This window comes from Lates calcarifer, linkage group LG20 (assembly GCF_001640805.2).
Source record: "Lates calcarifer isolate ASB-BC8 linkage group LG20, TLL_Latcal_v3, whole genome shotgun sequence".
Lineage (NCBI taxonomy): Eukaryota > Metazoa > Chordata > Actinopteri > Centropomidae > Lates > Lates calcarifer.
Genome location: NC_066852.1, coordinates 23,312,282 through 23,327,906, shown reverse-complemented (window position 1 = coordinate 23,327,906; position 15,625 = coordinate 23,312,282). Strand labels below are relative to the sequence as shown.

Below are 15,625 nucleotides of genomic sequence, written 5' to 3'. Positions count from 1 at the left end.
TGCTCTGCTCTCCCTGTGCGTAGGCGACACGCGCTAGCCTACGTCGGTAGGCAAACGCTGATTGGTCCGCTGAATCTGCTCCGCACAGTAGCCGCTTCTGATTGGTCAAATATTCTTCTTTTTTTCCGGCGAGATACAAGCGGTGACTCATGGGACAGGAAAAGCGAGCGACAGAAAATTTATTAAAATGTTGGGAGTGTTTCACGTTATACAACTACATTAACAGCTGCATATGTACAAAAATTATGTAATTTGTAGCTTGCATCTTATTTTTTAAAAGCCCCTAGGCATGTACTTTGGGTGTTGAACTACAAAATTCTCTTCAACTCTCGGAGCTGCAGTAGCCATTTTACTTTCTCTTGGACTTTTTGATTGGCTTTGAGCACTGGACTTTGAAATTTACTGAGTCTCCTTAGGTTCAGTCCTCAGCTGGTTTTATCAAGAATCAACAAAACTACAAAATAAATTAACACCTTTGTTACAACAAATGATGCTGTTTCTTTGCATTCTTAAGTAAAGTTGCGGAGTACTTCTGCATATAAAAGCAGAAAACTTTTATTTGCAAAACTGCAGAATAATACTTTTGATAAATTGTGTACTTTTTCTTTGGTAGTTTTAACCACAGAACTTTTAATTGTGTGTTTTTACATTGTTGGATTTGTTTTTAAGGTTCTAAGTACTTCTTCCACCACTCCAAATAAAAGTATTTAAAAGTAAAACTTAAAAAAACTCTAAGGATAAATGCAGAATCACTGCCTTAGTAAACTTTCTTCTACTATCCAGCACTGCCCTCTAGTGTTTAAAAATCACATGACAAATGTAAAACCAATCCACAGCACACTGAGATGAAAAAAATAAATCTCACACAGGTTGTTTTTACATTTTTCAATTTGAAGTTTAATGTTAATTCCATGCTGTGTTTCAGTAAGAATACAGATGGTACTTGTGGCTCCGGTGAGAATATCCAGTAGTACAAATCAGATTCACGTTACACACTGAACAGAAGGAAGAGAGGAAAATGAGAGGAAAGAGACAAGAGTTGAGACGAGGAAACCTGGAAGAGTCAGGGGAGTAAAGATACAGCAGGCCTCTATTTCCCAAACTTTTTTTTTATATATAGTGCCAATGCAAAACTGCATTACATTACAATCAAGAGTGTTGAGCATTCCCCTCCCACGCACACACATACGAACATTTTGTCTGCTAAAAAGCCATTACCTAACTATCTGCCATTAGCAAAAGCGCTACAGCCTCGCAGCACAATACTTGGTCCGAGAGTGGACAAGAATAGAGGTCAGAGTGATGCTTGGAGAAGGGGGACATTCTGCTGTTTGTCATTAAAAAAAAAGATCTATTGATGTGTTGAAGGAGCAGGTTTGGTAACCACAAAGTAAACAGGGCACTTAGTTCTTTCTAAAAGCTTTAACACATCCCTTTTAAACCTTCCATCACCACTTAATTTCCTCAATTTGCAAACTGAAAAGTTTCAAAACTGACTGACAGAAGCATGGACAATGTATTGTTCATAAACACACATATACAGGAAAAAAGGTTGAACAGCAAAGTATTGTCTTTAAATAAACTCTTGCATATGTGTGTTACAGATACAGGCAAGCGTACTTGGCAACAGATGATACAGCAAAGTAAAGCAAAATAAAAACAGTAAAAGAGGACATGAACCTTAAAGGGTACAGACTTGCAAAAGGAGTCATCATCAAAAAAGAAGGTAAAACCCCTGGGGAGTGGAAATGAAGACCCTAGCGGCCCTGAGGGGGGTTGGGAAATGACGTGCATACGAGGAGAAAAGGTGAGACAGATGGGTAGAAATGGAGGAAAAGGTAGAGAAAGAGTGTGGGCTGCAGTATAAACCCAGTTGAAAACTGTGGCTGGGGACAGGAGCTAGTGCTGGGAGGAGAGAAGTAAGGGAAGAGGAGGAAGAGGAGGAGGAGGAGGGCTTGTCTTGTGTTGTTCAGTCTCACTGGGCCTCGTCCTCCGCATCTTGCAGTGCTTCTTTGTTCTGTTCTTCACCTGAGATAAAGACAGAAACATGGTACAGTCATGGAGGTTGCTGTTATCTTTCAAATCTTGATTAGACTTTCAAAAGCAGCTGAATTCTTATTTTCATTATTGGTTAATCTTCCAGTTTATTTCTTTGTGAATCGACTGAATTGAAATGTCAAGCTATAGCAAAAAAAAAAATCACAAGTTTTGGCAATGACAACTTCCTAAAGCTCAACACGACCTTTTATTTCTTCTCTTATCTGATTAACTAAAATTATATAATAATTATACTATAATTATGATTATCTAAAATCTGAAGATACTCCATTTAATTTCACTGGAACTAGAGAATGTTTGGTGTTTTTGCTTGAAAAATTACTTTGAATGACTGATTGTCAAAACAGTTGGGAGATTAATCTTCTGCTGATTGACTAATAGTTTTTCTCTCCAATTACAATTAGTGAACAACATGCAACTTATGTTTAAGAAACAGTGATAAATTCTCAAAGGTTTGTGAGACTGTGAGCACCATTTCATACATAATACTGATCCCAGCCTGGTTTCTAGTGTGTAGTTTGCTCAACTACAAATGAAGTTTAATTTAAAAGACCCTAATGTAAAGTAACGACTAACAAAGAAAAAAAGAGTAAAATGCAAACTGTGGCACCTTCTTTGTGAGGTGTTCCAAATTTAGTTTCCTGTCACTACAGAGCAGTAAAATCCATGAATGTCTTGTATGTGTCAGCATTTCTATATAATGTAGAATTTTATTATAAGGCACAGAATTGGCAAAAGGTTGATGGCCATGTTGAATTAAGACTGTACCCACAGGAAGGTGCTGACAGGGTGTCTTTTTCAAACATTAAGAAAATAATGCTCTCCTCTCTCAAACACAGGATATGCAGTTTGTTTTACCACAAAGCCACCCAGGCAAACTGAAAATCAGGTGAGTTAACATCACTGAAAGAGATATTCCCTCCAGGAATGACTGGGATCAGCTCAGAAATGTGTCGATCAGTGGTTCACACTAAAGATAACCTCTCCATTTCTAAGTATACTGCAGTGTTAAGTACTGATTGTGCCAGCATGCAGGCCTGTGACCAAGAGTTAACACACAGTGTCCTCTAAACAAGCAGTGGTCAGATTTACTAAGGGGGTAAAATGCCTGGTGAATCTGTACAACTGGTTGCTTGGAAAGGTTACCATAGAGACAGCACAGCCATCCGTGTAATGAAGAATTAAGAGGCACAAATAACAAAAGGCTCGAGAATCCATCATGATTAAAATAGAAACTGTAACAGTGCTCATTAGCGCCACAGCAAACTGGGATGTGAGAAAGCCACAGGAGACGGAGCAGCAGCCTCACATGCTGTTTGTCTGTTATATCACACTTCAGTTAGCTGCGTTCACAGGTTTCCAAACTCGGCCTCGCCCAGGAATGATCTGCCGTAATGCGCCAGTGGGCTGTGTTCAGTGATACTGACGTGCACGGTGAAGGAGCAGGGTGTCCGCAAGTTTTTAGTTCAGGCTGGAATCACTGCTACACTTCAATCTATTCCCCGCCATCGAGGAAAATGTAACTTGTTAACTTGGCTCTGTTGATAATGCCCAATCAGACATAAATCATGGACTTTTAAAATAGAGAGCCAAAGTTCAACCTGAACCTAAGAAAACCTCTTTGAAATCACACTGACATTTGTAATAAGTAAACTAAAACTGAAGATCCAGCGTTGGAACATTAATGCTGTGAGGGTCTCTCCATCTGTGTAGACAGGGTTGGTAAATGTTTAACAAACGATGCAATATCGTCTTTATTTCTTCTAAAAGCAAACTTTAACAAACACCACTTCCCACAAGCCCAAGACCATCACAAGATTAATGTCAGGTGAAGAGGTGAACAGCGTCACAGACTAGTTAAGTATACAAAAGCATGATGACTCAGCGACACTCAAACTACAAACATGGGCGAACCAGTTTAAACTTTGCCAAACAACTGCAAAATGCAGGAGAGTATTCACGATGAAGTGTTCTTGGTTTAAATATCAACTGACTAACATGGTAAAGTAAGAGCTTGTGGCATTTTTGCCAGTGTTAAACCACAGTGTGTGAATACACTGTACGTATTCTGTGACATACAGCAGTGCAACAACAAGGAGCTCGCCCTCAGCTAATGTTAAGTGCACTGTGCATGCAAATCAGCAGCTTATTTAATTGATATTCACTGGATGATACAGTAAAATAAATATTTTGACTTTACTTTAGCTTCTGCAGCTGTAGCACAGTGCCCATTTTCTCTCACCACAAAAAGGAAAAATGAGTCAGGACAGGGTTAATGAATGAGGGATTTGAAAGACTTCAGATTCAATAAAAAGCTATTGAACTATCCCCACTCAGCTCTCTACTGGACAGTATTTTGTAATCAGCTGTCTCAATGAGAACTAAACACAACCTTCAATGATTTAGAGTTTTACTGACTTGCGGACACCCTGGAGACACGGAGAAACGCAGAACCAGAGTTCAACATGTTCGGAAAAAAGGTGGAAAAGGAAACAATACAATTCGACAAGTTAAAGCTCCATAATGCTTCAGAGGCTGGAGACTTTGTGCTGTGAGAAGGTTAGTGAGGGATGTCGGGGTGGTGAGACAGGAGTGATTGAGGCTTGAGGTTGGAAAAAAGCCCAAGACAGGAGGAGTGACTTACAAAATACACTTCTACAATGGAGGAAAAGGGAAGGAAGAGGGCTGTCCTTAAGAATCTACAGAGGAACGAGGGAGAGAGGAGAAGTTAGAGTGGTGTGTGAGCACCGAGCCTGGGAGAGGAAAGAGGGAGGGGGTGCTTCTGATTTCAGAGGAGCTGCTGTGCTGAGAGGAAAGGTTAAGATAAAATGTTAGAGGGTTATTCGTTTCAGAGTATTAGACTAAGCACTTAAAAGAATATATTCATTACTCATAGATGTGTATCTCAGAGGCTGTAAAAAGGCAAGGAATGATGCCGACAGCAGGGAGCCAATCATCAGTCAGCGTCACCCAGAGAGGAACAGGTTGAGATCAGTGATAAAACCAGTAGATGACGTCTATTTGAGCAGCCACGAGAACAAAGGAGCGGCTCACTCACCGTCTCCCTGCACGTCTGAGGTCCATAGTGTCAAGTTGTCACGTAGCAACTGCATGATAAGTGTTGAGTCCTTATAGCTCTCCTCGCTCAGCGTATCCAGTTCTGCAATGGCATTGTCAAACGCTTCCTTCGCCAGCCTATCAGCAGAGAGGATGCAAGACAACATGGTCACACATGCGTACAGCGAACAGGTAAAAATATCTGCTATGTACAAAAAAAGTCAGGTAACGTAAACACAGTGGGAGTATCTTTATTATCTGTAAGTTTCACCATGTGTTTGATTCTGTTAACAACAGTGCAGAGGCAGTGAGGTTATGTCCCCACATGGAAATGAACAGTCTGTTCCCTGTAAGAACTGGTTCCAAGTTGCCAGGTTCCTGAGAATCATTTAACTACAACAGTGTCTGACAGCTGGAACACACACTCCAAGTTTCTTTTAATGTGGGATTTGAACTGCTGCGGAAAGCAGAGGATGTTAAAACATGTGGATGGAATTTGCCAAACTGGATAAAATGACTAAGGAGTCCCCCCCCCGATACACTGAAAGGTGCAGTTGTGGATGTTTGGCCTTTAGGGGGCAGAAAAACATCAAAACAAGATGTTTCTGTCCATCTAATAAATCCAACACTGATCCCCCTTAAAGCTCTACTTCAGTCTCCACCTGCTCCAGAGAAAAACATCTTGGTTATTCCCCTTCTAGATGCTTGATTATATTTGCATGCCACTGGATGACTTTTCTCTCTCTGATGTTTGGTGCTGGGGGAAAGTGTACACAGCCTTGCCATGTGTTCATGACAATAAATGTGCAGGTCATAAAACCAAAACAATGAGGCTAAAACAGGCTGAAGAACCAAGTAATAATCAATGAGTCTGGCACAATGAGTGAACTCTTCTATATTCAACATGTCAGCTCTAAAACAACACTTTGCCTACATGAAGTTGGGATATCAAACAGACAAAAACTCCAGGAGACGCATGTAAACCGATGATCAACTAATTTCTAGTTTGCAAAGTTTAAACCCACATATGGCGAGTGTCTGGAATTAGGATTTTTTTGGCAGAAATACAAAATATACTTTTTGTATTTCTCCATGTGTGGGTATTTCAGCATGTTAAATAAAAGAACAAAAATACATAAATAAATTTTTTAAAAATCACATCCATTAAAAAGTTGAACGTACCAGTGAAGCAGACAACATTAAATATTCACACCTACCTGCAAGCACGGTCTGGTGAGTTGAGGATTTCATAATAGAAAACTGAAAAGTTAAGAGCCAATCCCAGACGAATGGGGTGCGTTGGAGGGAGTTCGATCATAGCGATGTCGCTAGCGGCTTTGTACGCTACCAAACTGTTCTCTGCTGCCTCCTTCCTGTCGTTGCCTGTGGCAAACTCTGCCAGGTACCTGTGGTAATCTCCCTTCCTGAGCAGGGGGAACGACACAGTCAGGCTGATATCTGCTTTCACACACATGCATTACAAACATATATTATAACAGTACAATCTGAGAAATGTACAAACGCATAAAAAAAACAAGTAGCACTGACTGAAATGTAGATTTGGGACAAACAGTTACACACCTACTGTAAACACACCTGTGATACAAAGGGCTTTAAATATTAATGTTGTTTAATACTGAGTCTCCAAACAAACAGCTGTTGGTTTTCATCATTTATTAAAATATACTATTTTTCATGCTTGGCTGAAACCGAACTATTGTTTGCCACTGATATCTTGAAAAGTCACATCATGTTTCATTACAGTACTGACTCATTATGGTCTGTAATTTACCAGATATACGAAGTATTACAGTTTGCTCTTTGCATCACTATCTCTCCTGCTGGTGTTCGAACATTAAGAGAAAAATATGCCAGTATTAGAAAAGCTTCCAGAGCTAAACTGCAGCAAAAACTGAACTGTACAAGGAGGCTAAATAATGCAGACTGGTCAGATTTCTGTCATTTGTCACTGTCAGTGGCCATTTTCTACCAAGGCAATGCAATCCTCCTAAGATACACGAGCATCTACAGCCTTGATAGCAGTGAGCCAAGTGAATGAAGAACCCTACCAAGGTTAGTAGAGGTGCAGTGAAGAGAAGCAGTTTTAGACGACTTTTACAGTGAATTATATCTAAGCAATTAGCCAACATTTCACTGCTGCAGACTGAGAACACCGTCTTGTGATCAGAGAGCTTGTGTTAAGAGACAGCTAAATGAGATGCAGTGCAGAAAACGGTGGGTAAAATATTCTCGCATGATGATGTTTCATCTCTTCGAAAGCTGGTGAGGAGTCGAATTGTTTATTTATTTAAGAGAGGCATTATTTCATGTGCGGGCATGATATCTTTTGTGGCTTTGAGCTGTGTGGTAGAGATTCATTTTTTTGGTGGGGAAAATGAGGCACTAAATGCATCTAAGCTCTGCCAGGTTTATTTGAAGGCGAGGAGGAGCAAGGAGTGCTGGCCTGCATCGGTTTTCCCTCCTCAGCCACAGACCTCAACGTCACTGAACCTTTTAGGAAACATTTTAAATGGGACGAGGCTCTAGGCTGCTCTAAATAGCATGGAATATTGAGGATCGAGGAGATTCTGCACAATTAATATCAAAATGCAAACTGTGATTGAAGATGAACAAGAAAAACTTGATTTTGGGTTGAATATTTCTGCTCATGTACATTTAAAACATGACTCACAACAGTCAACGGAGCAACATGAGTCATTGTGCAATTACAGATAATCTCCACCTAGCAACTGTGTTTTTTAGTTCACGTTCAACGGTCAGGTTGCTCAGCAAAGAACAATATTTAATTACTTAGTTAGAGATTGGCTTGGGAATCACTGCACTGCATGTTTAACAGGAAGTAGCTCAGACAAACACACACTCATATGAGTTAATCACCAGGAAACTTCACTCTCAGCCTGGACACAAATATATACACACAGATTTACCAGATACATACATTTTGTAGTAGAAAACCTTAGATTCTCCCGTGGTTGCAGCTAAGATGAGGTGCTTGTCCAGTACATCCAGAATGTCGTTGCAGATTGATTTCAGCTCCTTCTCAACCTGCAGACCAAAAACACACACAAATACCACGGTCAACACAAACTATTACAGCTTCTGGATTAAAACACTCGTTGAATATTAAAGACAAATTCTGTTACAATTCTGCCTGTCCAATTCTGAATGCCACCACACCAGCAACAGTTAAGAGGGCAGAGATACACAGGGCAGCTTCTGGGGCAGTCCCAGTGGAAGTATTTGTCACCGAAAAGCCCGATTGGAGTTTCAGGGTCAGTGTTGGCCATCCAAGTCTGACATTTTTAACATCTCTATATGTCGACATCCTTGTTAATAATGCAGCTGTTTCTCTGGATATTGCTTTCACCCAGTGGAGGCTGGGTAAAAACACATAGAAAAGTAAACTTGTACTGCAATTTTAATTAGTGCTGGCCAAAAAACGAACAAACAAATGTTTTCTAATGAGAACTACAAAGTTCAAAACAAATCAAATTCACACCGGGAATAGCTGTAGGCTGAACTCCAAAGTCCAACATGACAAAAGCTCCCTACCGCCTACTGGACTTTTATATCTTACCAGACTATCAGCTGTGTTAAAGGAACAAAACTTTAAACAGTGTTATACTCCTACGCTCTCACTGCCCTCAACACTTCCCATACATGCTGAATTGCGGCCCTTACGACTGCGACAGCTCCGGTGCTCGCCGGATTCATTCATGCACCACAGTCAGACAGCAGACCAGGTGCTTGTTAGCCTGTGGATATTACTCCTGATTCCTGCTGTCTTTTTGATTTTGGAGAGCCTCGCTGCTGCAGTTAACTTATTTAACTTTTAGTGCCAGTTAGTGATAATAGAAGGTTTGTAATCAAACTCAAATCCACGGGTCAGGTCAGACCTTGATTTCTGAGCCACAGTTCATTTCATATCTTGCTTTTTTGGTTTTATTTTGGGGGGAGAGAAGGATGGACGTGACTTTGTAATATTTTCAATATATACAGCTTGCCCTTTAAACTTTAAACAGACCAACAGTTTTGTGATTTACAGTGTTAATTGTGGAAAATTTTGTTTTGTTACATTAGTAATGTAGTGAGAGCTCGATAGGCTGCAGGTCCCGTTTTAGGTTTAAAGTAGTGGCAGCTCATTTTTCCAGGAGATATTAGAAAGGGATTTCTGATCGTCACAGTGAATTCCCAGTATTACTGCGTAGGTGACATTCTGGATTATTTATATACTACATCATTTTGACAGAACTGAAGACACAACCAAAGAAAACATGACAAACAGAGGTAGAGGCTCAGGTTGCCGCACTTTGTCCAGGTAACACAATCATGAAGACAGTCAACATTAACAGTCACTGGTCCTCATGAAATATTCCAGTTGATCGAAGATAGAGTTCTGGTATTTGATGCTCGCAGTTGCATATTGAAAAAAACTTTAAGTAAAGAACTTAACATATGTGAGCAGAAATTCCCAGCAATGACTCCCATGTGTGCAAAAAGGGGAAAACACAAATTTCCACACACTGGAGCGTGGGTGAAATCCACTGTCCTACATAAAGTCAAATAAAATCTGATTTGAGGCTGATTGGAGGGTTTCTGTGCTTCACTGCACTCACAGTAGCACTGCCAGTAACAGAAGTTTCTCTGCAGCAGAAATGAAAAAAAGGTGATTTAAAGTTGATTCATGGTTGCTGCCCGCCTCATTATTTCACTCAGACAAGTGTTGCTGGGCTGTGAAATCTCACAATTTCCCCTGAAAGTGGAGCGGTCAGTGGAGAAGAGCTTAAAAAGTCCAGCCACAGAGGGTAAAGCATCTCTGGCATCTTGCTTATGGATATGGAAATGTGATTCTCTGTGAGTGCACCAACTACACTTATCTCCGTGAAATAACAAGGCAGGTTGGAACTTCAAATCAGTTCAACTTCAATCCACTGGGTATTTCCAGGATTAGGTCTGATACAGGACTCTGTGGGCATCAAAGGTGACTACTTTTGCCCCAGTCTCCCACCAAAGCCAGATGAAATCAAGTCAGTTTATTGCAGCAAGATTCACCAGAAAAAGTCAATGTTTTGTTGCAATCTGTTGCAGACATTAGCACAGAGAGATTGCAGTTACGTGATGTGATTTTGTTTCACCAATATGTCTGGCTGCAAAATGGGTATTCAAAGCTTTCAGGTTCTTAAAAGAAGGAACAAACATGTCAAAAACAAGGCTTGATGATAATGTACATTTCACCTGTTTATCCAGCTGAGGTTTGGCTCTGAAGACATTTTCTTAAGATTGTTTTCAGTGTAGGAAACATGTCAAAATGTTATGCATAAACATTTGAATTTTCACGATAAAACCCTCGTATAAAAATACTCTCACACTCCCTGCAGTTGGTGAAAGTAAACAGTATATTTGAGTTTCTAACAGTGTCTGACCGTTTTTCTGTATTCCCGGATCATCTTTAGTTTGTCTTCTCCGCCTTTGTTTTCTTCTTTCTGTTCGAGGCTGCTGATTATCCTCCAGGAGGCTCTTCTGGCTCCGATCACGTTCTTATACGCTACTGACAGCAGGTTCCTCTCCTCCACCGTCAGCTCCACGTCCATGCTGGCCACTTTCTTCATCGACTCCACCATTTCTGCAAAAAAACACAACTGGCATCAGACGTGGCAACAACTGGAGCAAACAGTGTCAATTTGCATAACATCAGGTTATAACTGTTTACAGAATATGGCAGAGAAAGCATCTTTCACTGTTGTCTTGTTGAATGTTTTTACACACATATTAAACATACTCAAATTCAACTGCTTTTCTGTGACCAAAAAACACAAGGCTGAGTGTGTCTCGTCCTCTTACAGCCTTTTACTATATTTTATTTGGTTCTGGTTAGTTCAGGATTGTTAAATGGTAGCAAAGTCCTTACAATTAAAGCCTAGCCATATCTGATATTACTGTCTTTTGGCTGAAAACAGATAAGAGAGAGAGTACCAGTGCTTTGAACACCACAAATAATGGCTGTATTGGGGTGGAGGCAGAAATCTCAAACCTGCCAAATGAAACAAAAACTATCTGCGTGCCTCAATCACCACTAGAGGTAAGTATGAACATATGATTTTGTAATTTGGGTGAATTAAAAAACATTAAAAACTCTCTCTGCCATGACAAGTATTAACATTGTGGGGGAAAAGAGCATAGACAGATTTTCTTAATTGAAAATGAGCACATCCTCATTCCATTAACGAAGAGTTTAAACCACAGTGCAGAGCCTTGAAAGGTTTGTGTCGTCCTCAGTATTTTATTAATGGAGCGCCTGGGACACTGCCCAAGTATTTATGTACCCTTGTGATGCAGATTCATCACCTATGGACACTAGGATGCTGAGCCAGGACAGTGAACCACAGAGGGCTGGGGCAAGATCAGATGTGATTTGTCTTTTAAAAACTTTACACCCTCTTCAAGGTGATTCGATGTGACGCGGTGTGAGAAATGAATACAGAATCACAGGGATGAAATGGCAATGAAAACAATTTGACACTCTGCTCTGAAGCAGCCGTTAATCAGCACAACATGCTGTTTCCCTGTGGAGAGACAGAAAACAGACACAATATGGAGCCTCTTTAACCAAATCAGTTCAAGGAGGCATCGCAACATCAACACCTGAATAAATTAAACAGGTTCTGCAACTGTCAGTGATATATTTAATGTAATTTCCAGAGTAGGCTGAGAATATATGAAACAATATCTTGTGCTATTATTTTGAATATGAATACATTCAGCTTTCTGATACATAGGCAGCATCATGTGTGGTATTCAAATGAGAGAAGATGTCCTCTGTAACAGTGGGTGAAACAAAAGCTTGGCTCTAGCTGCAGACGAGTCACGCCTCCCGAGCTAAACATGCTAGCCCGGGGGTAAGAGCAGTTTGCCAGTCATTGGGCTTTTAACTTCACAGACAGGGTGTTATCTGTTGAAGCCAATAGCAGGGTTCTACGCAGCGTGCTGGTGAAACCCGATACAGCGATGGTTACAAGCCTGGAGGAGCACTATGCTGCTTTGATCACTTTACCCTCCAGTCTGGTCTGCACTCCAATAAACTCAATGACCCCTCTGTGCTTTTTGAATACTCTTTTTTTCAGCATTTCAAGCTCTTCAAAGATTAAATCTGTCCCCCCTCCTATGATGCATCCTTTGCAGAGCGTAATGTGTAACAGTGGTCTCCAGCCAGACCGGGGATGTCGCACGACACCTGATCTCCCCCCTGGCTCTTTTTATTCTCCATTGTTTCTGGGTGTTCTTTTGAGAGAGGCTCATAAGCTGAGTGGTAAGACTTGGGTGCTTTGTCTACATTCGAACATGCGGAAGCAAGTAGGACCGCAACATCACTGCTTATAAAAACAGGTGGACGGCACTACATCTACTGATAAATCTGCTAACAGAAGGGTTACAATCAACACAGCACAGCCAAGACACAAAGCAGCCATTTCCAGTTGACATCAGGGGTGAGGATTATATCACTTCATAGCACAATAAGACCATACTGGAGCTCTATTTAACCAATATTTGTAAATAATTAAAAAAATGCAACTGGGAACATTTATCAGACGAACGGAGCTGTGATAACTCCAAGTTTGGGATGGACAGGTTAACACACTGCTGACTATTCACACTATTTTTTTAAGATGTCAGTGCCTCTTCACATCAGTGGAGAAGCTGTGGCGCAAATGGAAAGCAGTCATCGTGGATGACACACTATGCCAGACTGACTGTCCAGACTGAGGGGAGCCCTCTCTAAAGCTGACAACAGTTATATATTTTTCTTTTTTTAATATATATCTGTATGTGCACTGTTGAGCTGTCAGGAAATGGCATTTTGGACTCATGCAAGCCCTGAAAAATGACTGGTAAAATAAATCTTGAGAAACTGGGAGCAGGCTATCTACCTACACTACCAGGCAGTTTACTGGCTGTTACTGTGTTATTAATTAATCAATTTATTGCAGATAATCCCAATATAGGATATTGTTTGTCAGTATTCCACCAGCAGCCTATTTGTGCACACATTCGATGTATGTTTTAGGCATCAATTGATGCAACACGAGTGGTCAGAGTCTTGCTGTGTCATGTTGTTCAATGAAGGATCTGCATTTATCAGCATTAATGCCTTCAAGCATGAACGTACTGACCCCTGTGGCTTTCCGTATATCACAAAAACCAGGCAAGGCAGTCTTTGATAGGATTCAAATAGAGCTGTCAATCATCAGAAAAATAATCAGCCACAATTTTGATAACTGATTTACTGTTTCAGTCATTTTTCACACAATAATGCCAAATAATTTACATGTTTTCGCTTCAGTATTGCGAATTTTTATATCCCTATTGACTGATTCTCTTTGGGCTTTAGACTGTTGGTCAGATTAATCAAGAACATAATCAGCAGATTAATTGATCATTTAGATTTTTAAAAACTGGCACCAGTTGTATGCCCTGCTGATGGTGCTCAATCTGCTTTTCTGAAGTAATGGCAGTATGTCTGTGCTGTCCATTTAAAATAATTCAACTAACAAACTATGGAGCCACAAATTGAGAATATGCTAAATACTTAATGGGTCTTTGTGCGCCACAGCAATGTGCAGACGTCTGTAAAAATAAACCAACTATACTGTGCGTTATTTACTATTAATGTACAACTCAATTAGCTATATTATGATTATAGGGATTCGAGTCAATTGACCGAGCACTGAAGGCAAAGAAAAGTTGGCTCAAGCTGAACTTGTGGTCGAGATTGTTGTTCAGCCACCAATCACATGGTAGGAATACTCACTACCCCGCCTACCCCTGTGCACTATTGGTGCTGCACCCATCCATCAATTAACCACGCAGTCGCATGGCGATGCTGGCCGCAGTAAAGCAGCAGGAATGTCAAGTTAGGCAAACTTCTTTATATGTCCGAGTTTCACACTTCAACCCTGTTTAGTCTAGTTTTACTGGATTCAACCGACGATTTAAAACCTGTGACATACTGTAAAGTAGTGTTATCACTCTTATACTCGGCGTGCAGCCAAGACGATACGAAAAACTGAACTAAATTTAAGTTTTCCATTGGCTACAATTTGTTTGCCAGGCTGGCATGGTCCCCGCTCACCAAAACACACGAAGTTAGCGTTAACCGCTGCATAGTTTTCAGATAAATGATTGCCGTTTGTTGGAGCAGACATATTCTGGCTTTGTCCAGCCAATTCAGAGGGGGGCGCGAGTCATGTTTGACGAGGGGTGTGGACGTTTGCTGTAGCGCTGTATTTTTGAATGGAGTTTGGCATGACGCGTGTCGGGGCTGAAGAAAGGCTAGCCAGCTAGTTAGCCATTTAGATAGCCTTGCTAACTAACGCTAGCAAGAGGGGAGGGGGGGGCTAGCTTAGCTCACCACGTAACGAAAACGGTAACCAGACACCGAGGGACCCAACAAAGCACGTTTAATTTTTTCCATCAAGCAAACTGTTGTTTCCATTTGAGCCGTACACAATTAAATTAAACGTCTACTTGTTCATTCGGCTGGAGAAATCTCCGCCATTTTGTCTCCTCTCACCCAACAAATCCATGTGAACTGCTTTACCTGCGTCTCCGAGCCCCCCTGCGCAGGGAGACTGAGGGGGGGAAGAGGGGCCAGGCATTCTGCACTGACCATTATCTGTAAAGAGCCTTACCGTCGTATCTCTCCGCTTGTTCGGCGAGTTTTGCCTGGTATACTAAGTTCTCCCTGTCTGCCATGGTGCTCGGGTGTTGGGGCTGTTCGTAGCGTCCCGGTGGAAAGGGAAGATTAACGGCTGCTCGGCGATTCCTGGTGGTGGATCAGCAACAGCACCGTCGCTCCGCTGAATCGAAGACCCACCGGTGGCACTGGCGTAAAGATGGCGTCGCTACTCCATCCGGGAAACCCACGCAGCAGTCTTCATCTACGCCTCCACCACTCAGGCCAAGTCCCGAAATAAACCACTCTCCGAGATTACCCCCACCAAACTCAGTTCAAACACCGGCAAATCCAGTGTCAAGAGACTATTCAGTAAATGTAATATCTCAGTGATCCAATTCTTTTTATCCAACTGGGGTAATTCTTCCATTCGGCATACATATAAAACAAAAATAAGCATTTGTATTTTGAGATAAAACATTTAAATTTGTTGTCTCATGGTCACCCACCCTCTGTGCGACACTTATTTGATGTGATAAATTGGTTGCTAATGCCGGAGTGTTAATTTCTTCTTTCTCTTTTAGTTAAACCCAAACTTTTTAAAAGGGCATTTTAAGTTATTAATGTTGTACAGTTTAATTCCATTTTGTATCATTAAAATGCAGCAGATTACAAATGTCAAATGTAAGGCTGTTTTGGAAGAAGCTTCTGGTGCAATGCAGTGTGGTAATTGTTCATAGTAATGTACAGTACATAATACAATGAGAAGGCAGAATTCAGTCACAAGGAAAACTCAGGGACATACCTTCATTTAATCCA

At 41.0% G+C, this 15,625-nt stretch overlaps 1 protein-coding gene across 2 annotated transcripts; it reads right to left on the bottom strand.

The window, feature by feature from the left end:
- Positions 1-870: 870 nt before the first annotated feature.
- LOC108891918 (14-3-3 protein epsilon) lies at positions 871-15,055 on the bottom strand. 2 transcript variants are annotated; one of them, XM_018689273.2, is made up of 7 exons: positions 14,823-15,055; positions 10,560-10,759; positions 8,075-8,181; positions 6,333-6,539; positions 5,117-5,253; positions 4,703-4,757; positions 1,975-2,028 (listed from the first exon to the last, which is right to left on the bottom strand). In XM_018689273.2, the coding sequence occupies exons 1-6, from the start codon at positions 14,884-14,886 to the stop codon at positions 4,750-4,752; spliced, it is 723 nt and encodes a 240-aa protein (XP_018544789.1). In that variant the 5' UTR covers positions 14,887-15,055; the 3' UTR covers positions 1,975-2,028; positions 4,703-4,749. The 2 variants fall into 2 exon arrangements, with proteins under 2 accessions (XP_018544788.1, XP_018544789.1); XM_018689272.2 differs by lacking the exon at positions 4,703-4,757 and having other exon boundaries at positions 871-2,028; positions 14,823-15,053.
- Positions 15,056-15,625: the final 570 nt, after the last annotated feature.

Coding starts and splice junctions, on each gene's coding strand:
- LOC108891918 (XM_018689272.2), bottom strand. CDS start 14,886: ATGGCAGACAGGGAGAACTTAGTATACCAGGCAAAACTCGCCGAACAA. Junction 6,540..8,074: donor AAGGTTTTCTACTACAAAAT/GTATGTATCTGG, acceptor CCCCCTGCTCAG/GAAGGGAGATTACCACAGGT. Junction 2,029..5,116: donor CTCAGACGTGCAGGGAGACG/GTGAGTGAGCCG, acceptor TCTTTATCTCAG/GTGAAGAACAGAACAAAGAA.